Below are 27,645 nucleotides of genomic sequence, written 5' to 3' on the forward strand. Positions count from 1 at the left end.
GCAAATATATGCATTACATCATATTGCTGCTTTGTAAATCAACCAAAATATATGTTCTAGAAAAGTGTCTCAACATTTTATTGGTTTGTACTCCTTTTGAAAACCTGTGCTAACCAAGTACCCACCAGTATGGAAAACATTATCTCAAGTACCCCTCAACACAGATATATTTACACAGATACAATTAATAGTAGTACATGGTAAATGTGCGCAGGTGAAATAAAGGTGCCGGGAAATTATGGGCAGGGAAATAGCTAATAGTAGCATGTCGGTAACATGTACCGATATTCTACGATTTTACAGTGGTAATTCCGATAGGTAAATGTTACCGATATTTCAATACAGCTAAACCTAACCCTGCTGTTACACAGAACTCTTTCCCCATCCCACGCCTAACCCTAACCAGCCAACTTCCAGATGCCTAACCTTAAGGAGAAACCGTGACCAAGAATTTAACTTCATCCCAATCAGTAGCTGATACCCCCTTTTACATGAGAAATCTATTCCGTTTCACAAACGGATCATCAGGGGGAGCTGTATGACTGATATTGTGGTGAAACCTCTCCCACAGGAAACTCTGAGGACCATGGTCCTGGCAGTTTCCTGTCTGTGAACCTTGCTGCATTGTGGGAAATAGCTGTTTACAGCTGTTTCCAACTGCCAAAAAAAGCAAGCAGCTACATCACCTGACAGCAGTAAAAATGTCACCATGTGATAAATGTCAGAATGTAAATCAGGGAGAGGAAAGATTTTGCAATGGGCAAACACTGACTAAATCATTTATACATTATAATTGTAAAAATGAAGAACTTTTTTTTTTATTAAATTATTTTCACTGGAGTTCCTCTTTAACTCCACCACGCCCCCCCCCCCCCCCCCTCTCACTAATCCCCTTCCAGATGCCTAAACTTAACTGTTCCCCTTTACCCCGCTGCTAAAAAAGGAAAATATCAGGCGCTGCTATAATAGCCCATGCAAACATCGTTTATGGGTAGAATTTGGGGCAATAAATAGCGGGCGCTGGTGGCGCGCCGCTCGCTACGCAAATTGCGGCTGCAAATAGCTGGCGCCCAAATTTCCTGCTTCCGGTAATTGTTTGTAAACAATTTTCAAGCCTTTACTATTTCCTATAATTACCTAAAATATTCATTTGATGTTGTTGCTTATACAGGATTAATCATTTTCTACATTAAACCCAAGTATCCCCTGGATCAAAAGTGCACCCTGGGGAACACCTACCACATGTTGAGAATCTAGGTTCTAGAAAATGTAAAGAGATACTGAATCGGAAAAAAAATTAAGATATAATGATTTGTAAGTGTAGTACAGCTAAGAAATAAAACATTAGCAGAGATATAAGTCTAATATTGTTTCCAGTACAGGAAGAGTTAAGAAACTCCAGTTGTTATCTATGCAAAAAAGCCATTGAGCTCCACGGCTTTCAAAGTGAAGCTCTGTCTCCTGAAGCTTGTTATCTCAACTGTCAGTCACTGTATTTTATTTTTCTCTCCAGAAGACAGGTCAATAGTTCACAAGACTGCTCTGTAAAAGCATTTAGAATGCTGAGTAGTGTGCAAACTGCAAATATTAGAGAATGATGCAATGTTATAAAAAACACTATATAACTGAAAATATAAATATGACAATATTTTGTTTGCTACTAATGTTCTAGTAATTATCCCTACTACACAAGCAATTCATTATATCATTTTTTTTTTTTGCTTCAGTGTCTTTTTAACTAGATGAATATGACATATCTCTATTATATACCCCATGACCTGGGTGAAGAACAGCCTTAATCATATATACATACATATTAACTGTACAAATATACAACCATCCATATACACAAACATTGGTATAATAACTAGCGTTGGTGTTGGAATTTGGAACATCGTTCACCTGAACACCACACTCCAGCAGCATTCAGCACTGAACCTGCGGACAGGTCAAGGGAGGTCAGTTACTTGCGCTTCACGTCGTGTACCTCATGACTCTGATACTTACAACATAAGAGCACAGTGGGACGGCACTCAAAGATCAAAGATGGTGGAGAGGATGACTGAGGGTGCTGTGTGTAGCTTGTCAGTGTGCTCAAAGCCAAAGCAGTTTAATACAACAACAACAAGACAGTGGAAATGCTTGGCACTACTGACAATTTATTGCTTCATTCACTTGACTTCACAAAGTATGCATAAAGAGTCCATCTTGTCAGGGGCGTAACTAGAACTCACTGGGCCCCCCTGCAAAACTTTGGATGGGGCCCCCCCTTGACCCTGCTGGGCACTGAATAGGTACTGTCTACAAATCTTTGTCTGCAAAACTTTGTATGATTCCTTATCAGTGACTGAGCAGATGCAGTCATTAGAACAATTGTGCAGAGAGCAGATTTTTTTTTCTCTCTATGCCCTTAGTTGTCAGTCTCTAAGGACAGGGAAAAGAAACTTCTCCCCCCCATGGGCCCCCCTGTGGCTTCTGGGCCCTCCTGCAGCTGCATCCCTTGCATGGTCTATTGTTACGCCCCTGCATCTTGTGCATAGCATACAGTATTGTAAGGCTTGGTGGTGTATTCTCCACAGTCAGCATGCAACGCATGAGCTGGCGTGGAGGAGGTACACACACTAGCACCAGGAAACAGGCTATCCCTAGTATAGTGGAGGGGAGGACTGACTCCAATAGGAGATTGTGGCGCACAGAGCCGGTGCAGATCTGACAGCCACAAACAATGCTTTCGTTATAACGTCTCAGCGCAAAGTAGCGCTGAGCGCACAAACCAGAACTGAGGAGATCAGGACAGGTAGACAGAATGAACGCTTGCTAGCTAGCGGCTACTTAGTGACAGCAAGCGTCCAAAACCAGACAGACTGGAATGAGGCAGCCAATGCGTTGCGGCGATGGCGTGCCTCACAAAGACAGGACAGGATAGTCAGGAAATAGCAGGATTGAGATAGATGAACGTAAGACAGATAAATATACAATAAGTATGTTTTCCTAGCGTATTACAAATTACAGCTATCAATGAAACTATTTGTAACGTCTGACTAACATATGTATATATCGGCAATGAACCGATATATGACATAAGCAGGAACGCTGACTAGGAATGGAGTAATACAGGGAACAGGACTCAGAAGAATTCGCTATCTCTTCGCAGAGATGAACGCAATCCACAAACGGTAACAGAACAGGATTCAGAAGGATTCGTTATCTCTTCGCAGAGATGAACGCAATCCACAAACAGAACCAGGAGCAGGGTAACTACCTCAGCACGGGTGGTCACGGTACGCGCAACCTACCAAAACGTGCTGGAAAACTGACTAACTGCACACAGGATATAAACAGTTCGTGTACGTATACATCAGCGACACTGATGTATCAACGTAACACAAATACAAGGAAAATAATAAACGTGCTGGTATGCATATATATTGGCAATGAACCAACATATGATGCAAAACCAGCAAAGTATCTTTAGAACAAGAAACACGATCGGGGGCTGAAGCGACAGCAAGACGGGCTTAACTGAAGCTATGAAAACCCAAGGAAACCCTGCAGGAAGCAGATCTTTATACTGAGGTCATCCAATGGGAGCAGACATGCAGATTCCCACACAGGTGAATGATAATCAATCACAAGCTGACAGCAGGGAAAGACAGACAAAGCTATGCAGCTTGCATGGAAAGACATCAGAACTGCCTGAGCTGCAGCACTACTACTTCCAGCAACACCTGCTGCAGCAGCGATCATTACAGTACCCCCGCCCTTAAAAGCGGATTCCAGATGCTTTTCAAAACTGAAATTCCCAACAAAACAGTCTGACTGATAATTCATGATGACCGGGACAGCCCGGCAAGACCGAATTCCAGAATCAGTCCCCACAAGACTGGACCCATCAGAACCAGAACCTACAGAACCATGCCCATCAGTACTACAAGCCCCAGTGTGACACCCATCAGAACCATGATCTCCAGAAGAAAGCCCTCTGAAACTCCCTGAGCAATACCCACCGCCTTCCAGGAACCGTTCAGAAACGCCAAAGCCTTTGCAATGCCCACCGGGACTGTCTTTACCAACACAAAACCCACTGTTGAACCAGTCCAAGGCACCAGGACAAGTTTTCTCAGAGACCTCCCAGAACACCTTGAAGCTCCAAAGAGATCCCCATAGGTCAGAATGCCCCTTAGGCTCACATGGAGAACTATCAAGAACCCCTATGGAACCTAGGGCAATTCCCGAGTCAGGGCCACAAGGACAAACATCAATATCAGGGCTTTCAGGGACCAGAACCATCTCTGGGCATGCAGGCAGACTGGCAACATCAGAACGTGTTCCCACTAAGGAAGCATCAGGGCACGCTAACACCTTAGACACACTTGGGCATTCTGGCACACCAAGAACATCTGGGCACACAGGCACAAGAGAAACCTCTGGGCATATCAAGGAACTGTGAGCCTCAGGGTCAGCCAAGACAGGACCAAAACCAGGACTGGCCAAAAAAAAATCATCATGACTAAACTTCGCAACTACTGGACTTTTACACGAGAATGCTGGATCAGACTTAGATGTCGCTGATTCCAGCAAAGTCAGTAACAAATCAGATTCAGGGGCACTAACAAGACAGGACAAATCTTCTGATGTATGCACTGAACCAGGTAGGGACTCCACAACTACCTCTGGACTGGACAGAGACTCATTTAATACACTGGATTGGAGCTCATGAGGCGCTGCAGAACAAGTCAGTATTGCAGCAGCCCCCACTGGACTAGGCAAAACTGAGGAATTCCCTGGACAGGAAGGGGACTCTGGAACCTCTGCCACAGCGGCCAGAGAACCAGAATCTTTCAGGATACAGGGCTGGGTTTCAGGAACACTCATCAGACCGGACTGAGATTCTGAGATTTCTATTATTTTGACCAGAGAATCAGAATTATCCATGTTACAGGGCAAGACTTCTGAAACATTCAGAGGACAGGGCTGGAGTTCCTTGGCTGTTACAACACTGGAGAGGGACTCAACAACATTGGTTAAATCAGACTGTGTACAGGGCAAGGTATCTAACACACTTGCTGACGAGGACAATATTTCAATGGCTTCTGCTTTGCTGGGCAGAAATTCATCAAGTTTTATTAGAGCAGACTGTAATTCCAAAACAGCTGCTAGACAAGTGAATATTACTGCAACACCAACTGAGGTAAGCAGTGCCTCAGACCCTTCTGCTAGAGGGTTTGAAATATCCAAAGTACTGGGTGAAGCATAAGACTCTGCGACCACAGCTTCACTGGACAGGATCACTGAACAGTCCATATTGCAGGGCAAAACCATGGAAGCACCTGCTGGGCAGCATAATGATTCTGTGACCTGAGTTTCATTGGAGAGATCTACTGCACAATTCATGGTACAGGGCAAATTTATTGGAACATTTTCTGAACAAGGTAATAATTCTGCGATTTCAGGTTCACAGAGCAGATGCTCTGAGCTATTCACGAACCTAGAGTGAGGTGTAGAAACAGGAAAATCAAGACACAATGTTTGCGCATCTGAATCACCATTCAATTGTAAAATTGGAAAATTCAGATGCTGGGGTTCTGAGGTTTCTGGACAGGATTGCTGGGACTCGGAAACTGATGTAGTGCATCTATTGGCATCTGCTGGATCAGACAGGAGTTGAACTTTATTAACACGGGTAATTTCTGCAGAAGTGTTTGCAGAGACAGGCAAGATTTTTCTGGTGTCTGTTTCACTGAACAAACACTCATGAGTACTGGCTAGGCTGGACTCAGAAGTCAGCAGGACCTCTGGATTCTCTGCTGAGAAATTTGTGCAGGGCAAAGTTAAGAAAGTATCAGTGGCTTCTGTTTTACTGGGAAGTAACACTGAGTTATCCATGGTACAGGGTGGAGTTACAGGAACATTCACAAGACATGGCAGGGACTCAGTAACTGGAGAAGTGGGACAGTCTCCAATTGACAGTGTGTCTTCCCTGGTATCAACTGATTGAATCGCATAAAAATCATCCAAAATCATTTTCCACACATCGATCAATGGAGCCACAAAGTCATACCCACACACACCAGTTTTTATTAGGTTATAGGCAGACTTAATGCATGCATTCAATACTAATTCACTTTTTGCACTGTAAAATTGACAAAATGAACTTGAATCATTCCTCCATTCATTGACCAGAGCTTCCATCTCTCCTTTCTCAAATGGAGGATTCCAAGCATACTTAACAGGCAGATCATGGTTTGCAGATATGATTGTAGCAGGGACATATATTGGGTTAATTAGCAGGTGATTGGCAGATTCCTTATTCTTAAGAATCTCCAATACCTGTAGCAAGTGCTGAACTGTAGTGTATGCAAACTTTCCTTGCTTCACAAATAAGTTGATTTGTTCAATACTCTGTAATATCTCCTCATAATCATACTCAGATAATTCTTTTAAACAAAAATCTTTATTTTCCCTAGCCAGGGAGGAAAGTTCATTAGTAGTTTCATAAGTCCATTTAACTCCCCTGAAAGACAATTGCATTTCATTATCTGTTAATGGCAGAATCTCATTATAGGTCTCAGTCGCTAAGGATAACGACTCTGCAGATCGGACACGTTTCTTAGAACGTTTGCGTTTTGTCTTAGACCCTGCTGTTTTTGGTGATTTATTCAAGGCTGCAGGAAAATTATCAGTAACACTTTCTGCTTGCTGAACATTTTTGCAAGCAATTGGAGAAGCTGATTGGCCTGCTGCCAGGAGTTCATTAAGAGGAAAAGGCAATGGATCTATGCGCAACCAGTTATGGATCACAAACGCTAGAAATTCCAGCGGTCTCTCTTTCAAATCGGAATGATTGAGAACATCAAATGCCCACTGGAATAATTCCCCTTTAAACAAAATATAACTTAGCTGGAGTGCCCAGGTTGAAACAGGAGTCGCTTGGAGATCAGGATTGGCCAGGAACCTGGCACATTCAGAGAAAAACTCATTTTCTGTTTCAGAGCTAAGTTCTTTAAATTTCTTAAAGGAACAGGAACCATAATTAACAGTGTCATACTTTCTGGGAATCCCCCCCACAATGGGGATTGGTAATGGGTTTTCATAATGTAAGGCTTGGTGGTGTATTCTCCACAGTCAGCATGCAACGCATGAGCTGACGTGGAGGAGGTACACACACTAGCACAAGGAATCAGGATATCCCTAGTATAGTGGAGGGGAGGACTGACTCCAATAGGAGATTGTGGCGCACAGAGCCGGTGCAGATCTGACAGCCACAAACAATGCTTTCGTTATAACGTCTCAGCGCAAAGTAGCGCTGAGCGCACAAACCAGAACTGAGGAGATCAGGACAGGTAGACAGAATGAACGCTTGCTAGCTAGCGGCTACTTAGCGACAGCAAGCGTCCAAAACCAGACAGACTGGAATGAGGCAGCCAATGCGTTGCGGCGATGGCGTGCCTCACAAAGACAGGACAGGATAGTCAGGAAATAGCAGGATTGAGATAGATGAACGTAACACAGATAAATATACAATAAGTATGTTTTCCTAGCGTATTACAATTACAGCTATCAATGAAACTATTTGTAACGTCTGACTAACATATGTATATATCGGCAATGAACCGATATATGACATAAGCAGGAACGCTGACTAGGAATGGAGTAATACAGGGAACAGGATTCAGAAGAATTCGCTATCTCTTCGCAGAGATGAACGCAATCCACAAACAGAACCAGGAGCAGGGTAACTACCTCAGCACGGGTGGTCACGGTACGCGCAACCTACCAAAACGTGCTGGAAAACTGACTAACTGCACACAGGAAATAAACAGTTCGTGTACGTATACATCAGCGACACTGATGTATCAATGTAACACAAATACAAGGAAAATAATAAACGTGCTGGTATGCATATATATTGGCAATGAACCAACATATGATGCAAAACCAGCAAAGTATCTTTAGAACAAGAAACACGATCGGGGGCTGAAGCGACAGCAAGACGGGCTTAACTGAAGCTATGAAAACCCAAGGAAACCCTGCAGGAAGCAGATCTTTATACTGAGGTCATCCAATGGGAGCAGACATGCAGATTCCCACACAGGTGAATGATAATCAATCACAAGCTGACAGCAGGGAAAGGCAGGCAAAGCTATGCAGCTTGCATGGAAAGACATCAGAACTGCCTGAGCTGCAGCACTACTACTTCCAGCAACACCTGCTGCAGCAGCGATCATTACAAGTATAAAAAGTGATACTTATCATGAGCAGCATTGTGGGGATGTGGGATGACAGTGGGTGCCACAGGGTGCACGGCCTGACGACCGTTTCGCTTAATCAGCTTCTTCTGAGGCTTAAAAGTGCACTGTCAAGCCTCAGAAGAAGCTGATTAAGCGAAATGGTCGTCAGGCCGTGCACCCTGCGGCACCCACTGTCATCTCACAATGCTGCTCACGATAAGTATCACTTTTTATACTGTATGCCATGCACAAGATGGATTCTTTATGCATACTTTGTGAAGTCAAATGAATGAAGCAATAAATTGTCAGTAGAGCCAAGTATTTCCACTGTCTTGTTGTTGTTGTTGACTCTGATACTTCCTCTTTTCGGCTTTGGAAGGAGGAAGTATGGAATCATGAAATGTGCTGTGAAGCAGAAGTAAGTGACCTCCCCTGACCCTGTCCACAGATTCAGTGCCGAATGGTACTGGAGTGTGGTGAGGTGAACAACGTTCCAAGTTTGTACGCCAACACAAATTATGGTCCCCCTAATACACATATACAGAACAGACATAAAACCTCCATACAACCTTCATATATGACCATATGAGATGGGGTGGGGTACTCAGACTTTAAAGTCCACTCCTGGAGGATATGTCCATGAGCAGAATTCTTGCCAAGGAAACCACTCGTGTACCAAGCTGTTTACATCAGAAATGAAAGATGTCGGATGGAATTCATTCGCTTCTTCTTCGCTATTTCACAGGGAAAAAGGTATACTGATATCCAAATGTGATTGCTCTTTCCAGATAATCCCTGTTCCGGTGACACGGGAAGTATGGCACGGCACACTCGTCTGGACCATGGCCGATCTCCGAGTTTTCTGGGTAGGTGCTCGGTGTCGCGTCATATCGGTCTAGCCAAGTTTCAAAGATCCTGCGAAATGCAAAATGATCGCAGCTCAGAAAACCAAGCAGAAAAAATCAAGTCTGACTGACAGTGGTGGCTCAAGCTTCAAATTTCGGGTGGGCATAAAGGGGGCACAATAGCTGGCTGGTGGGGCCTATTTGGGTAATCAAAATCGATGTTTGTATGGCAAGCAATAATGACGCTACAGATACCACAGGAAACATCAGTCTCAATGGCCAGTGCTTTTGAGGTAATCTACACAGGCCCAGAGTAGTGTGCTGATAGCAAGCAGGCTACAAATGGCTGCCGGCCCGCCCACCGACCACGCCTCATGGGTGACTTAACGTATGATACATCTGCCCGTCCACTTTTCACTATACCTGGATATAGAATACTGCAGGGGCCAAAAAACAGGTTTACTGTTCAGTTATATCGGGGTTTATTATACCAGGTGTTACTCCCATATACTTGGTGGTGCTTGGCTGGGGGCTGGACATGGGTACTATACCCGAATGTTTACTTTATCAGAGTTTACTATAGTGAGATTATACATTAAATATCCCTGACATCTTCTGCAGCACTTTACAGAGTACATAGTCATGTCATTGACTGTCCTCAGAGGAGCTCACAATCGAATCCCTACCATTGTCAGTCTAATGTCCTACCATATTATGTATTTATATATCCCTGACATCTTCTGCAGCACTTTACAGAGTACATAGTCATATCACTGACTGTCCTCACAGGAGCTCACATTCTAATCCCTACCATAGTCATAGTTTAATGACTAATGTCCTACCATATTATGTATTTGTAAAATGATGCAGAAGATGTCAGTGCTATAGGACATTAGTCATTAAACTATGACTATGGTAGGGATTAGAATGTGAGCTCCTGTGAGGACAGTCAGTGACATGACTATGTACTCTGTAAAATGATGCAGAAGATGCCAGTGCTATATAGAGTACATGCGTCTAGTTAAAAATGGTGCCGGCCAAAAAATGGCGCCCCCTTCTGCCCGATATATGTTTAAATCGATATTTATCGTTTTAAAGGTTAAAATAGTGCAGACCTTTTGAACGAAATTTATCGTTTTAAAACTTTTTTTTTTTTGTCCTGCCTGAACGATATTTCTCGTTTTAACCCCTGCTTTGCTGCCGTTTGGAAAATATCTGCCCGCCGGCTTTAATGTTTAATAGCAAAGCCCCCTTAAAAGCTAAAAACACCAAATTTTGCAGGGAATGTTAAGAAGAAAATTGTGAACAAGAGGAAAAAAAATCTTTCAAAAAGACCTTATAGTTTTTGAGAAAATCGATTTTGAATATTCTTCTTCTGACCGTGGGAAAATTAAACGCCCGCCGACTTTAGCGGTTAATAGCAAAGCCCCTTTAAATGCCAGAAACACCAAATGTGTAGGGAATGTTAAGAAAAATAGTGGGAACACGAAGAAAAAAAAATTGTTCAAAAAGACCTTATAGTTTTTGAGAAAACCGATTTTAAATCTTCAAAGGAAATGTATCTATTTAAATCGCGTACTGACATTTCCGTGGAAACTTTTTCCGCCGACTTTAGCAGTTAATAGCAAAGTCCCCTTAAATCCTAGCAACACCAAATTTGCAGGATATGTTAAAAAGATACTGGGAAGCAATATTTAAAAAAAAATTGAAATTTTTTTTTTTTTTAAATTAATTTTTTTTGGGTTATGTTCAGAGTGTGGGAAAAGTTTTGAAAAAAATGACGTGGGGTCCCCCCTCCCGAGCCTCTGTAACCCCTTGTCTCCCATGCAGGCTGGGATAGCCAGAATGCGGAGCCCCGGCCGACTGGGGCTTCGCACCCTGAGCTATACCAACCCGCATGGTCCATGGTATGGGGGGGCTTCGGGGGGGAGGGGCGGCCAAGCCTTCCCCTCCCCCCCGGAGCCCTTGTCCAATCCATGGACAAGGGGCTCTTCCCCACCTCCGGTGCCCCAGGAGGAGGTGGGGGCGACGACTCCCTGGGGGGGGGGGTTCATGGTGGCATCTGGGAGTCCCCTTTAAGAAGGGGAACCCAGATGCCTGCCCCCCTCCCAGGAGAAATGAGTATAGGGGTGCAGGAGTACCCCTTACCCATTTCCATAAAGGGTTAAATGAAATAAAAACACAACCACGAGAAAAGTCCTTTAATGTTCTAAATTAACCAGAAATACTTACCTGTACCTTTAAGAAAAAAATCCCACGTCAATTAGGTCCCACGACAGTATCCTCTATCTTGCGACCTTCAGTTACATGTTGATTGAAGATCTCCGCCGCCCCGACGCCACACACGCCGCCTCCGCCGCACTGCTCTTAGCTATACTTAATATAGCTAAGAGCAAAAAGCATCTTTAAATTTTAGCTCCAATGGTCCCCATTGGTTCCTTAACAGACCAATGGGGATCAGGAGGATCCCCATTGGTCGATAAGGAACCAATGGGGAGCCTTGGAGCCAAAATTTAAAGATGCTTTTTGTTCTCAGCTATACTTAGTATAGCTGAGAGTTGCGTCTATGCATCTATATAGACGCATTAGCGCTAGCTGCCGCTGCCCTCCCTGCCTCCCCCCACCTGTCACCCTCACCCATGCTGGCACCCATGGGTGCATTGGGTGCCAGCATGGGTGAGGGTGACAGGTGGGGAGAGGCAGGGAGGGCAGCGGCAGCTAGCGCTAATGCGTCTATATAGATGCATAGACGCAACTCTCAGCTATACTAAGTATAGCTGAGAACAAGAAGCATCTTTAAATTTTGGCTCCAAGGCTCCCCATTGGTTCCTTATCGACCAATGGGGATCCTCCTGATCCCCATTGGTCTGTTAAGGAACCAATTGGGACCATTGGAGCTAAAATTTAAAGATGCTTTTTGCTCTTAGCTATACTAAGTATAGCTAAGAGCAGTGCGGCGGAGGCGGCGTGTGTGGCGTCGGGGCGGCGGAGATCTTCAATCAACATGTAACTGAAGGTCGCATGATAGAGGATACTGTCGTGGGACCTAATTGACGTGGGATTTTTTTCTTAAAGGTACAGGTAAGTATTTCTGGTTAATTTAGAACATTAAAGGACATTTCTCGTGGTTGTGTTTTTATTTCATTTAACCCTTTATGGAAATGGGTAAGGGGTACTCCTGCACCCCTATACTCATTTCTCCTGGGAGGGGGGCAGGCATCTGGGTTCCCCTTCTTAAAGGGGACTCCCAGATGCCACCATGAACCCCCCCCCCCCCCAGGGAGTCGTCGCCCCCACCTCCTCCTGGGGCACCGGAGGTGGGGAAGAGCCCCTTGTCCATGGATTGGACAAGGGCTCCGGGGGGGAGGGGAAGGCTTGGCCGCCCCTCCCCCCCGAAGCCCCCCCATACCATGGACCATGCGGGCTGGTATAGCTCAGGGTGTGAAGCCCCAGTCGGCCGGGGCTCCGCATTCTGGCTATCCCAGCCTGCATGGGAGACAAGTGGTTACAGAGGCTCGGGAGGGGGGACCCCACGTCATTTTTTTCAAAACTTTTCCCACACTCTGAACATAACCCAAAAAAATTTAATTTAAAAAAAAAATAAATAAAATTTTTCAATTTTTTTTAAATATTGTTTCCCAGTATCTTTTTAACATATCCTGCAAATTTGGTGTTGCTAGGATTTAAGGGGACTTTGCTATTAACTGCTAAAGTCGGCGGAAAAAGTTTCCACGGAAATGTCAGTACGCGATTTAAATAGATACATTTCCTTTGAAGATTTAAAATCGATTTTCTCAAAAACTATAAGGTCTTTTTGAACAATTTTTTTTTCTTCGTGTTCCCACTATTTTTCTTAACATTCCCTACACATTTGGTGTTTCTGGCATTTAAAGGGGCTTTGCTATTAACCGCTAAAGTCGGCGGGCGTTTAATTTTCCCACGGTCAGAAGAAGAATATTCAAAATCGATTTTCTCAAAAACTATAAGGTCTTTTTGAAAGATTTTTTTTTCCTCTTGTTCACAATTTTCTTCTTAACATTCCCTGCAAATTTGGTATTTTTAGCTTTTAAGGGGGCTTTGCTATTAAACATTAAAGCCGGCGGGCAGATATTTTCCAAACGGCAGCAAAGCAGGGGTTAAAACGATAAATATCATTTGGGAGCAATACAAATATAAATATAAACGATAAATATCATTTTTAAAGCCGGCGCCATTTTTTTAGCTGTCAAAAACGAAAAATAACTAGTGATAATGGTTCTCTATGGGGCGCCGTTTTTTAACTACGATAACTGGCACCATTTTTAACGGACCCCAGAGTACATAGTCATGTCACTGACTGTCCTCAGAGGAGCTCACATGCTAATCCTTACCATAGTCCAGTGCCCATACCATATTCTAAGTCCAACTTTGGGGGATAACAATTAGTTTATCTGTATGTTTTTGGGATGTGGAAGGGAACTCGAGTGTCTAAAGCAGGGGTAGGGAACCTATGGCTCAGGAGCCAGATGTGGCTCTTTTGATGGCTACATCTGGCTCATAGACAAATCAGTAGGGGTTGATTCACTAAGCTACACTGCTCAAGCAGCACAACTAAGTGTGACAGCGCAAGTAACATTTTCAGAGTAGGCATGTTACTGCTGTAACATGCACTACTAACTTACTCACACTTTGATTGGCCCAATAGCCTATTGGGCCAAAGTGCGGGGATCTCATCCTACAAAGTGAATCAACCCCCAAGTCAGCTAGTTAATTGTACAAACTGTTAGTCGGTATTTCTCCTGTCTGACTCTCGGGGAAATTGCTGATGTTGCTGAAACCCAAGAGAAGCTGAAGACATGTCTGACACTTCCTCTGCCCAGAGGATCAACTGTATACACGTGATGTGTAACAGGGACAGCCTTGTCCCAGTTTGAAACATATTGTATGGCTCTCACGGAAATACATTTTAAAATATATGGCATTTATGTCTCTCTCTCTCTGCCAAAAAGTTTCCTGACTCCTGCTCTAAAGGAAAGCCACGCAGACACAGAGAGCATGTCCCAGCTTCCTGCAGATGTTGTCCTGGTCTAGATTTGAATATGGGACTCTAGCGCTGCAAGGTGAGAGCGCTATACACTATACCAGTGTATTGCGGATATATTTATTTTCTGTGGACCCCAATCTGGGATACTGTCAGTTATTCATATACACTTTGATTTTTCCCTTCACTGTTATTACAGATTCTGGAAATAATACAATTTCATACAGTACAAGGAAGGTGGGGCTATGCTCAACCTGCTTTGGGACCATGATTTTAAATAGAAAAGCAGGTGCTGAGGGGAGTGGTCAGTTTACATACAAATAATGATTAACCTTAATCATGACACTCACTTCAATCTGGAACTCTAGTAGCCTTAAAAACAACTAAGTTGCAAAATTATGCAATTGAAGAAAGGGAACAATAGCTTCCAAAATGGATTGCATGCAATAGCATTATGCACTATGCCCTTTCACCAGCGATGAGGTTTCGCATGGTGTAAGGGTCTAGTAGTACATAATGCTATCCCGTGCAATCCATTTTGAAAGCTAATGTCCAACAACAATGGAACATTTGTAAAATCGTTTTCTACTGTAGGTCCCAAAGCGCATAAGCTTGTCTCAGAGCGATGTGTAAACTGGCAAAAGTTATGTGATCATAAATGCCAGACTAAACAGGTGGCTTTTCAGTTTTGATTTTAATGTGTCCAGGATTGGAGCTGTCTTGATTAAGTTTAGCAAGGCATTACACAAGGTAGGGGCAGCATGACCAAAAGCTCTGGCTCCATATATTTTTAATTGGACTCTGGAGGTAGTCAAGTTTTGATCTGAGGTTGTGGGAGGTATGACACATTTGCAAAAAAATCCTTCAGGTATCCTGGGCCTAGGTCGTGCAGGGATTTGAATGTTAGCATCCCCATTCTTCAATCGCATAATTTTGCAACATAGTTGTTTTTTGTGCTTTAATACAAGTTCAGGCTGAATCTTACTTGTCAACAAAGCTGTGATGTAAGAGGAAGATGGGGTCATTGCTTGAGATTGGGATTTGGGACATGGCGCCTCCCATGTAGATGTGCACCAGGTTATGCATGCTCCTCTTCAGTGTCACCCCATCCGGTGCCAAAAACCCTGCAAGGAAAACAGGAACCATATCACAATCATTTATAACTCTGGGCTCTTAAAGAGACTCTAACAAAAAAAAAGTGCCCCTGGGGGGTACTTTCCTCAGGAGGGGGAAGCCTCTGAATCCTATCGAGGCTTCCCCCAACCTCCTCTGTCCCACAGTGGTCTCGCTGGGGGAAACAGTAAATTCGGGCGCCTGAGGCTAGTGGACAAATCGGGCGCCGCCATTCACTCCTATAATAAATATCGTTTAATGGGCGCCCGATAGGAAAAAAGGGCGCCGGTGAAAAATAACGTTTTAAAAGCGGCGCCCGGAGACTTAATGTTTTATTACTGCTTCTCATGATTACACATTATTTAATGATTTATACATTTTTAAATATTATTTTTAAACGAAAAACAGTACAATATTTTTTTTCAAACATTATTTTTAAACGAAAAACAGTACATTTTTTTTTATATTATTTTTAAACGAAAAAAACAACAGGGGGGTCTTAGGTTTAGGCACCAACAGGGGGGTCTTAGGTTTAGGTACCAACAGGGGGGTCTTAGGTTTAGGCACCAACAGGGGGGTCTTAGGTTTAGGCACCAACAGGGGGGTCTTAGGTTTAGGCACCAACAGGGGGGTCTTAGGTTTAGGCACTAACAGGGGGGTCTAGGGGTTAGGGGTAGGTACAGGGAGGGTTACTTAGGCACCAACAGGGGGGGTCTTAGGTTTAGGCATCAACAGGGGGGTCTAGGGGTTAGGGGTAGGTACAGGGAGGGTTACTTAGTAATTTTTTTTTTTTTAACGTTATTATACGTTTCAGTATTTAAACGAAAGATTAACGTTTTTACAATTGCCGATTTAATGCACATTATTTAATGATTTATAACTTTAAAAAACATTAATTTTAAACGAAATACAGTACAATACATTTTTAAACGTTATCCATGCTTATCGTTAAAAACCCGGCGCCCTTTTTTCCCAGCGCCCCTTTTTAACGTACGCCTCGCTGGGCCCTTCCGAAGCCACAGCCAGCAATTTGTCAAGCTGTGACGCAGGTGCAGTAGCGCCTGCAATATTTACTTTCTGCGGCTCCAGCGCAGGTACAGTAGCGGAAATAGCCAATCTGAACTGGGTCCCCTCTACTGCGCAGGCGACTTGCGCTTGTGCAGTAGAGTGAACCCGACTGGGATCAGCTATTTCTGCCTGATCCTCAGCCCAGAGCCGCTACTGCGCCAGGAATGTAAATATTTACATGGCCGCTGTTTGGAGGGGCCCAGCAAGACCACTGCTGGATGGAGGAAAATGGGGGAAGCCTTGATAGGACAGGTTTTCTTTAAGAGATCCCCAAAACACAATTCTGACTGTACTCTGATGTCACATTATCAAAATGTTAAAAAATAACCGTAATTTTCCGACTATAAGAAGCACTTTTTCACCCCCAAAAGTGGGGAGAAAAGGTCCCTGTGTCTCATAGTCTGAATACAGGGAGTCCCCAACAAACGATCGCCCACCAAAACAAACCGCCGACCCGCTGCATGTCGGGGACTCCCTGCACTCCCGGCATCCTGTGTCCGCCTCCATGTCCCGCTTAGTATCCTGTGTGTCCCCCTTTGCATAGCTCCTAACTGTCCCTCTATTGGAGGGACAGTCCCTCTTTGGGAACCAAATCCGGGCGTGATTAGGGGTGTAGAAGGGGCATGGCTTAAGTGTCCCTCTTTCTCATTTCAAAAAGTTGGGAGGTATGCCCTTTGTATCCACCTCTGCAGGGCAGTTTCTAGGCTAAAATGCACCCAGGGTGAGGGTGTAAAAATTGCGCCCCCCGCCGCGGAGCCAGGTATACATGCCCGCAGTATAGGTTAGCCAGGTCTAATTGCACTCAGTATAGGTAGCCAGCTACAGGTCCCCCCAGTATAGGTAGCCAGGCATAGTATAGGTAGCCAGGCATAGGTGCCCCAGTATAGTTGCCCCCAGTATAGGTTAGCCAGGTAGGTGGTGCCTCCAGTATAGGAAGCCGGTATAGTTGCCCCCAGTAAAGGTTAGATAGGTAGGTGCCCTCAGTACAGGTTAGCTAGGTGGGTGCCTCTGATATAGGGAGTCAGAATTGTTGCCCCCAGCATAGGTTAGATAGGTAGGTGCCCCCAGTATAGGTTAGTTAGGTAGGTGCCTCCAATATAGGTAGCCAGTATAGTTGCCACCAGTATAGGCTAGGTAGGTAGGTGCCCCAATACAGGATAGGTAGGGGCCCTCCAGTATAGGTTAGATTAGGTAGGTGCCCCCCAGTGTGGTTAGATTAGGTAGGTGCCCCCCCAGTGTGGTTAGATTAGGTAGGTGCTCCCCAGTGTGGTTAGATTAGGTAGGTGCCCCCCAGTAGGTTAGATTAGGTAGGTGCCCCCCATTAAGGTTAGATTAGGTAGGTGCCCCCCAGTGTGGTTAGATTAGGTAGGTGCCCCCCAGTGTGGTTAGATTAGGTAGGTGCCCCCCAGTGTGGTTAGATTAGGTAGGTGCCCCCCAGTATAGGTTAAATAGGTAGGTGCCCCCAGTATGGAGGGGGGAGTCAGCCGTGGGGAGGGCAGCCCGACCTCTCCCTCCCTTCCTCTCCGCGGGTCGCCCTCAGTGCTCCCCTCTCCGAGTGTGACTGCAGGGAAGGTAAGCGCTGTGTACAGAGCGCAACTCACCTCCCTGGTTCCATTCGCCCCCGGTCTCCTCTTCTCTTCATAGCCGCTGATACACACGCTGCTTCCTGTTTAGCCAGAAGCAGCGTGTGTATCAGCGGCTGTCAGGAGAAGACAGAAGAGAAGACCGGCGGCGATTGGAACCAGGGAGGTGAGTTGCGCTCTGTACACAGCGCTTCCCTTCCCTGCAGTCAGACTTGGAGGGGGGAGCACGGAGGGCGGCCCATGGAGAGGAAGGGAGGGAGAGGTCGGGCTGCCCTCCCCGCGGCTGACTCCCCCCTCCATTACAGCACCCACACTCCTTCAGCGCCCAGGGCCTGCACCTCTGCACCCTAGAAACGGGCCTGCACCTCTGTCTCGCCTAGAGCCCATTGTTGCTCTGTAATTAGCGTCAATAGTCGCTTGTATCACTCACCTGACCCGAGGGTGCCCACTGCGAACAGCGCTTTCTCCTCTCACTCGCTCGCTCCTTCCCCCTGGTGCCCGCACTTCCTGGTCGTGTCATTACGCACACAACCGGCACTTTAAAGTGGACCTGAACTCTTGCACAGGTCAGAAGGAAAACAGAGAGAAATGCACCCTGTACATAGTTAGAGAGTTTAGCCTGTCTAATTCCCTAATCTGTGACTAATCACCTGTTGTAATTTGATCTCTCCCCTGTGTCAGCTGAATGCCATGACAGATTAACTAATTTTAAAGCACAGGATGTTAAAAATATATCTGCTTCCATGAAAGCAGGAAGTAGACACACTACAGATTTATTGTAGGATTTGTATCAGCTGTAACTAAGAAATGTTTTTCTGTCAAGGTTATTATGCTGTTGCTTATCTTTTAGAGCAGAGAGGAAGATCTCAGTTCAGGTCTGCTTTAAGGGGCCCTATGATTTGTAGTTACACCCCTGTCATTACTTATGAAAGTTTGTCATATTGCATCTGCTATTTTGTACTATGCACAGGGCCGGTTCTCTCATGAAGCAAGGTGAAAGATTTGCATCAGGTGCAGAGATTACAGGGGCAGCATGTTTGTACTGTGTTCACACTAACAGCAGTCAGAGTAGAAGGAGAAGTTAGAGGAGAGTGAGGTGAAGAGGTAATCATTGGGGAAAAGCAGCTTGTTGTGCTGTGTGAGGAGTCTGACAGTGAGTGAGGAGGGGGGAGGCAGGAGAGCAGCATTGGGGAAAAGCAGCTCGTTGTGCTGTGTGAGGAGTCTGACAGTGAGTGAGGAGGGGGGAGGCAGGAGAGCAGCATTGGGGAAAAGCAGCTCGTTGTGCTGTGTGAGGAGTCTGACAGTGAGTGAGGAGGGGGGAGGCAGAAGAGCAGCATTGGAGAAAAGCAGCTCGTTGTGCTGTGTGAGGAGTCTGACAGTGAGTGAGGAGGGTGGAGGCAGGAGAGCAGCAGTGTTTCATTTGACTTGCACAGTAGAAGGGAGGAGGTGGCACTGCTGTCCTGACTGAGGAGGAATGGAGTGCTTGAGGGTGAGCAGTTTGTCACAGACTCACAGCCAGCCAGAGTGCTATTGTGTTGAGCTGCAGCTGTCATGTGTGAGCGTTAAATGAAGCAGGGTAAATTGTCTTGTGCTGTGAAATCGTTCCAAATCAAATCGGTGGTGGGAAGGGGAGTTTGCATCCTCATAAGTTTGCCTCAGGCAGCAAAAAGTCTAGAACTGGCACTGTCTGTACAGCTCTATGACATACAGTAAATTGATGCGTGTTAGTAGTAAAGTTTTTAGCAAAGTGTCTGTGTGGTCTGTTGTAATGCAGCAGCACCGTGCAATGAGACAATCTATCAGGGGATTGCATTTCTCTTACCGTCTGTGGATTTACCGCCAAGATATCGGTCAGATATAGATTATCAGATACATACTCACCTTCTAGGGCGTTTCTGAAGCTGAGCAGAGACGTCTCATTGAAAGGGGGAGTGTCAAAGTTCGGCAGCTTCAGCGCATCCTCCACGTCCTGGAAGGTGGGCAGATTGGCTGCGTATGGGGTGGTGCCCGGCTTCCGGTGTAATCGCTCCATCTTCTGCTCAGCGTCGGCCAACGGACAGTACTCATCTGGGTAATTGAACCCGCTGCAGATTGTCTGGAAGTCAAAAATTAAGAGATATAAACTCTCTGCAACAGGGGTATAACAGCTCTCTCGGGGGGCAGGTTGGGGGGGAGCTGAGGGAGGGCGGCCCTGCATGTTGTTAATGCAGAGCGACAGCAGAGCGATACAGGTCCTCATCACTTCTTCAGTTTACGAATGCCGTGCAGCTAGCCAATCACTATGTAGCTTCTCTTCTGTCCCTGTCACATGACTCAAGTGCTTGTCTGCTTTACGTTCAAGACCAGGCCCCCTAGCTTTCCATGGTGGAGGTTGGGGGGAACGGGGCTGGCTGACAGATCTCTGTCGGGGGTATCCGGCCGAATGTAGTTGTGTCCCTGCTCTACAACATCCTATATAATAAAACCACAGGTGTCCCCGCGTTATCCTGTCCCTGTGTCCGTGAGTTGCGCTACTGCGCATGTGCAGGACGGAGAGCCGTTGGGACAGGAGGACGGGGCCAGGAGGCAGGGCGGACGGGTGCACGCACATGCGCACTGACTGGCGGCGGCGTGAAAAGACTTATGCTGGATACACACGGTGCGTTCGTGCACTCGATTTCCCCGCTCGATTCCCGTCGATTAGTTTATTTCCAACATGTCTGATTTGGATTTCGATGGATCGTTAGGTCGATTTGGCATACTTTGCATGTGAATCGACCTAACGATCCATCGAAATCCAAATCGGACATGTTGGAAATAAACAAATCGAATCGAGCGGGAAATCGAGTGCGCGAACGCACCGTGTGTATCCAGCATAATGCTGAATACGTAATATTTAGAGCCCGTTTTTAAACGGGCTTAGGTCAACTAGTAGTTACATATTGAAGCTGCTTCACAAAACTTTTGTCACTAGTTATCTCTTGCCTGTTTGCATTTTATGTTGTAACCAACAATTAAAAAAGTATGAAATGAGGGGCAATAAAAATATTATCCAAGCTATACTGGTGAGGAACAACCTATTTTGAGTGATTTTTATTATTATTTTATTTGTACCGTATTTTTCGGAATACAAGACGCTCCGGCATATAAGATGCACCTAGGTTTAGGGGGCAAAAATCAGAGAAAAAAAACAACTAATCCTAGGTACGTCTATGGTGCAGGGGCATCTTATGGACCTTTTCTCCCTAAACTACACTGCCCATCTACACCACACTGGCCTAAACTACACTGCCCAGCTACACCACACTGGCCAAAGCTACACTGCCCATCTACACAACACTACACTACGCTTCACTTCACTTACCCCTGCTGCCCTCACTACACTACACTTCACTAACTAACCCCTTCTGCCACCACCAAATACACTACACTGGCTAAACCCTGATGAAACATCTCACCTGATCCTGTCGCCACGATCCTCTCCTCCCCCATCTGGCTTTCTTCATCAGAGGGCGCCCGTCATTCAGGATGCAGGTCTTCAGGGTCCCAGCTGTGGCGCTCCTCTTCAGCTGCAGTCTCCTCTCTTCATCCCAGGACGTCTTGTCATGCATTGTGAACGTCTTCAGAGCCCCAGCTGCCCGCGGTCCTCTTCGCTGCAGTCTTAGTATAGACTGCAGCCTTGCGATATACATGTGCTGCCGCCGCCATCTTTCCTAGTTACGGCGTCCTCACCCGACGTCCTCCCTAGTTACAGCGTCCTCACCCGACGTCCTCCCTAGTTACGGCGTCCTCACCCGACGTCCTCGATAGTTACAGCGTCCTTCCCCGACGTCCTCCCTAGTTACAGTGCCCTCTGCTGGTTGATCTGCGGCGCACATGAGGCACTGTAACTAGGAAGGACGTCAGGGGAGGACGCTGTAACTAGGGAGGACGTTGGGGAGGACGCTGTAACTAGGGAGGACATCGGGTGAGGACGCCGTAACTAGGAAGGATGGCGGCGGAAGCACATGTATATCAAAGGCTGCAGTTTATACGAAGACTGCAGTGAAGAGGAGCGCGGGCAGCTGGGGCTCGGAAGACGTTCACAATGAATGACAAGACGTCCTGGGATGAAGAGAGCCAGACGAGAGGAGAGGATCGCGGCAACTGGATCCGGTAAGTATATTCCGGGGCCACATTTACCGCATCTTTGGAATGTAAGACGCACCCACTTTTCCCCATCATTTTTGGGGAAGAAAAAGTGCATCTTATATTCCGAAAAATACGGTACTTAATAGTGCTGCAGTGTTTTGTTTTGTTCTTTCAACTTTCTTTTTATTAATTGGTGAACGGTAACCTGGTTCCCATTCACCGATCAAAGTACCTGTGATCAATGAACACCAGCATCAATGAGATGTCAGTGGTCATTGACAAAAGTAAAAATAAAGCATACACACATAATGTCCTATGTGTGTTGTGAACAGTACACAGGAGGAATAAAGTGTGTGTGTGTGTGCGTGGTGGGGGGGGGGGGGGACATCTAGTGGCTAAATAGTAAAATTACACCTACATACATCCCAATACATAAAAAGACATAAAAAATAAACTCCTTACCCCCCTACCATATTTACCAAAATAAAACAATACATTTTTTAAAAAAATAAATAAATAAATACTTAGTTACCTTGGAGACTTAACTTTTTTAATAAGTATGTCATGATGGTATAGTGTTACTGATATTTTTGCAAATTAGGACTTGTAATTAGTGATGGTCTGATGGACACAAAACTGAAAAAAATACCTGGATTTCCGAATAAAATATTGTTGTCCTACATTGTACTAGGGACATAATTTAAATGGTGTAATAACTGGGATAATTAGGCAAATAAAATCTGGGGGCTCTGGGGCCCTCCAGGGCCATTTTTGGGTGCAGGAGGGGGCGCAGTGCAGGAAGTGGGAGCAGCAGACACAAGCAGCAGTGGGGAGGGGGGAACAACTACCTACCCCCCTCACCTCGGGCTACCATCAGCGCTTTCCCACCTCCAGCAACGATAGCTGGGGTGGGTATCCAAAGATTTGCAGGGGGGCCCAGTGATTTCTAGTTACGCCACTACAAGGGAGATAGAGAATGGAAACTTTATCTCAGGGTTTAGCCCTGAGGGCAGCCTTTCAGGAATTTAGTGATATACCCATGCTGCAATATTTTCTAGCTGAAAAATGTAAGCCTATTCCTCTGCAGGAAGTGACATCGGTGGTCACGACTAGCTGTGAGGGTCAGCACAGAAAAAGGGGTGTATCAGCCCTGGCCTAAAAGGTACATATTTGACTGGTAGAAAGGTTGTCACATGTACACACTGTCAGTTACTCCCATAATACATCACTTCAGGAAAGTCAGAGAACATGCAATGTTTCATGTCATGGAAATCAAATATTGACTAGGAAGGCCCAACCCCTGTCTCAATTGTTGTGGGTGGGGTTATGGGGTTAAGGGTTGTGAAACTGAACCTTGCACAGCTTTGTACTACATAGAACTCTACAGAGGTCAGTGTGTCCAGTTTTTAAACAATATTCAATAAGATTTCAGCAATAAAGAACTAGATAGATGAGATGTCCTATCTATTCCCCACTGGAATGTTTTTTTTTCAGCTCTACTCTAATTTTTTTTTTAAAACCATATTTTATTGAGGGATAAGATCAATACAGCAGAATAGTCATCACATTATGCCATTGCGTATGTTTATCAATTCAATATTAACAGCTCAACCTTTCAATACAATATATGCACCTTACATATATTATGACAACTGGTATTAGATTTTCTTAAAATATCCCCTTCGTTTTACCCCAGTAACTTCCCCCCTCCCCTAATAAACTACCCGCAACAAATCCCCTTAAAGCGGTATCGTCACCATAAAAATCATATTTCAACAGCAACTGGTCTGAGTGTATTAAGTGATAAAGATGCTAAGCCTGCATTCAAAATTTTTTCTGCTGTTATGATTTGGAGTTATCACATACTTAAGGAACACTGGCCCTTTAGTAGTCGTGCCAAAGAATTGCATGCTGGGGGTTCTTTTTATCTATAATCTATTCCTCCTCTTCCCTTTATTTCCCTGCCAGCTTCTTATCTGAAACCTAATCCCCTACTCACTTGTGTTTACAAGCAAGGCTGAGGCGACTCAGAGATTGGAGGAGAAAAGAAAAAAAGTAAAGGGCAGAAATGACATCACGAGTTAGCCTTTACTGTGGGCAAAGGACATGGTTCCCACCAGGAACAGAATTCTCGTCATTTACTATATAACATTCAGTGAAATCAAAACGTGGACAGTACAATACATCTGTTATGTAAGTAGATCAAGTATTTATCTACTTATATATGTGTTTTTTTTCCCTGGCATAGTATGGCTGATCCTTCTGCTTTAAACATCCGTAGATAGGCAGCAACAGGCATAGATATCTTGATAGGGCATTTTCCTCAAAGTTATATATATATCCTATTTTCTCCAATCTTTAATACAACACTGTAGCAGAGATACATATCCCAGATCAATATTTATTAAGTGGCAGAACATTCTAGTTTTCCCAATGTGCCATGCAGTTGCTCCACAAAATACCATTCTGTATATTTAAACGGTTCCATAAATTAGGTCAACCTCGTGTCTTGTGTAATAAAATATACATTTCTTCCATTTAGAGAAAAATCTCTTTGTATATTTTGATTTATGTGCCAACACTATAATTTTCTCTGTCTCAAAAAGAAATCTTAGTTTCCTTTTTAATTCTCCAATTGTGGTGTTGTTGGAAAAATCCATCTATTGAATATCACTTTTCTGGCTGCTATGATGACCGTGTTGACCAATCTACTTGGCGCATCTCTAGGATCCCTATCCCTCCCATTAAAGTAGTTAAATAACAACATAAGTGGATCCTTAGTAATAGTTTTCTCACAAATCCTCTTAACCAATTTGCATACAGAGTCCCAAAATGATGATATTATTGGACATTCTCACATACAGTGAAACAAATTTGCATTTGCTAGGTGACATTTTGGACATTGTGGTCTATAGCCCGTTGGTGGTGGATTTCTGTACCTAATGTCAAATGCATACTTAGCTCTATGCAAAAACAATAGATGGGATTCTCTCTACACTTCATACGTAATACAATTCCTGACTTTGACCATACCCTGTAAGATTTTCCCTGGAACTTCAGGGTCTTTCAAACTAACCCCCCATTTCTTTAATCCCTGATGTGCAATATTTTCTGCCTGCCATGATCAGTGGCATACATAACAATTTATACAGCGCACCAAAACCTGCCAATGGTAACTACAGTGTCAGAGGTGCAAGAAGGGGATGGGGAACAGTTTGTTAATAATTACCACTATTCAAAGTATCTATAGAAGTGATTATTATGAGCACAGGACCAATTGAGAGCTAATAATGCAGTTGAGGGAGGGCCCAAGGGCCCTGATGTGGTCGCTACCTCTGCAACCTCTATTGCTACACCACTGGCCTTGATCCCATTTCTCTATAGAGAGTCGGTAGGGTTACATTCAGATTTCCTGGTTTGATTAATTTATCAAATTTTGTTATCTCCAAGATGGGAGTCTAACTCTTTAATGACTGAAGAGCAGAAAGAAGCAATTTGAGCAAATTATAAAAAATGCACAGCAGGTATGCCATATTTAGATCTCAATTTCTACTCCAAATTTTACTATAGAAGCAGAGACATAACTATAGGTGGAGCAGGTACTGCAACCGCAGGGGGGGCCAAAGCTGTGGGGAACCCCTACTGTTTAACTCCCTTCCTTCAATACAGGGGTCCAGCCTCCAGATCAGGTGTTGTGGCAACAGTTTTTATGGGTGGGTTAGTCATGATGGCCACATGACACCTGGCAGATGTTGCCAATGGAGTGGGAATGGGAGAAGGGGAGGTGGACCATCAAAGTTGTGATAAGGGCATCCATGATTTGTAATTTTGCCTCTATGTATATTGTTGTAATGTTTGCCAAAAACTTTCTTAAAAGGAGAACTGCAATCCCCCCCTCCCCCCCCCGCCCCCCCCCCCCCCCAAAAAAAACCCTTTCACTGATTTGGGGCTTCTACCGGTCCCCCACAGAAGTCCTGTGCCCGCGCTGGGACAAAGCGATCCTCTGGTCCCCCACCACGGCTCACTTCGGGTTTTCATGACTGGCATGGCTGTGCACGTCCACTCGCTCCCACTCACGTCGCTGGGGGCAGGGAGCATGGCCAAGGCCGCGCAGGCGCAGTGACCCGCGACTTTTAAGTTGCAAAAATTGTAAGTGAGTTGCGGTGGAGGACCGGAGGATTGCTTTGTCCCAGCACAGGCACAGGATGTTTGCGGGGGACCGGTAGAAGAAAAAAGGTAAAATAAACTCTTGGGAGGGCGAGGGGCTTACAGTTCTCCTTTAACAGTGCACTTCAGTCAGTAATGATGATTGTTATCAGCTAATTACGATTACGCAAAATTTCACACACATTTCTGCAATTTGTAAATTCAATTGATTTCGTATAATTATTTCTGTGTAAATTTTCACTTAATTTTTGCATCATTTTGTGCCGACTTTAGTGAACATCAAAGCCTCCATACATGCTACATATATTAATGAGATTTTAAAAATGCAAAGAAACATGCTTTTTAAACTTAGAAAAAGGATAGTTTAAAAAACATTTTCCCTTTGCATTTTTAAAATAGATTTTCTCAAAAACTACAAGGCCTGAAATTTTTTTTTTTTTTACTTATACCCACTAGTTTCCATAACATTAGCTTTGCTATTAACCACTAAAGTCGGCACAAAATGACACAAAAATTACGCAAAATTACAAATGATTACAATTACAGACGAAATTAAATACAATTTTTCCTGAAATTTCACATCATGATTTCACATCGTAATGACGAATTTTGTAGCAAAATTAGGTCTATGCCGAAATTTGTGCTCATCCCTATCAGTCAGCAAATACTATCAGGGCACGACTCACTGAAAGATACACCACCGCATGACTCACCTTCCAGAAGGAGAAATGTGAATAGAAATTGAGGACGCCTTGGTCATCATTGGAACCCAGCAGAGTATCTGTGCAGATGGAGCAGTTCTTGTCTCCTCGCCAGTCATAGTAGGGAATGGCAAAAGTCTCATCTCCAGTCATCAGCTGAATTTGTCTCTCCATGAAGAGGAGATTTAAACGATGCCAACCTGGGAACACTGGACCTTGGTGGGCAAAGTTCCTAATAAGGTCAAATGTGTCATTTATCATGATCGCTTTCATGGAATAGTAGTGCATCCACACAAAAACGTCATAAAGAGAGGCATCTACAAAGCGGTAGGTCTCACGGTGGAATCTGTCTCCCGTGCTCAGGATTACAAAGTCTCGACTTTTTGTGGTCTTAGCCAGAGCCAAGTAGCTGAATAGTCTTTTTTGTTCCAAGAAGGACAGTTCCCGAAGTTCTCTCCGAACTATCATGTTTTTCCGATCACATTTCTCTCCATGGATGCCATACTTACAATCTCCGCAGTCAAAGCCGCTGTAATTCCCGTAGCATTCACAAGTGTTGTCATAGTAAAACCTTGGCCAGTTGAACCGGTCATCGTTGGACACCGGAATTGTCTTCTCTCCAGAAGTCACCCAACTTTTGCATCTTCCCCGGCCTGACAGAGATCCACAAGAGCTTTTGTCCTTCCAAAGTGGGCAGCAGGTCTTGGTGCGTAAAGCAGCATCAGTAGCGCAGACTCGTGGGAACTGACTGTCCACAGCAGAGAAGCAGAAAGCCAGAAAGATGATGGTCAGCATGATTGCCTGGTG

At 44.7% G+C, this 27,645-nt stretch overlaps 1 protein-coding gene across 1 annotated transcript in view; it reads right to left on the reverse strand.

The window, feature by feature from the left end:
• Window positions 1–8,965: 8,965 nt before the first annotated feature.
• LOC137519297 (tyrosinase-like) overlaps window positions 8,966–27,645 on the reverse strand; it is a 55,727-nt gene continuing 37,047 nt past the window's right edge. Inside the window, exons 2-5 of the mRNA XM_068238243.1 lie at window positions 26,851–27,639; window positions 19,742–19,955; window positions 15,082–15,220; window positions 8,966–9,146 (exon numbers count right to left, since the gene is read on the reverse strand). Coding sequence (XP_068094344.1) covers window positions 8,966–9,146; window positions 15,082–15,220; window positions 19,742–19,955; window positions 26,851–27,633 — 1,317 coding nt within the window. The 5' untranslated portion in view covers window positions 27,634–27,639. The remainder of the gene's footprint in view (window positions 9,147–15,081; window positions 15,221–19,741; window positions 19,956–26,850; window positions 27,640–27,645) is intronic.

This window comes from Hyperolius riggenbachi, chromosome 5, assembly GCF_040937935.1.
Source record: "Hyperolius riggenbachi isolate aHypRig1 chromosome 5, aHypRig1.pri, whole genome shotgun sequence".
Taxonomy (NCBI): Eukaryota; Metazoa; Chordata; class Amphibia; order Anura; family Hyperoliidae; genus Hyperolius; species Hyperolius riggenbachi.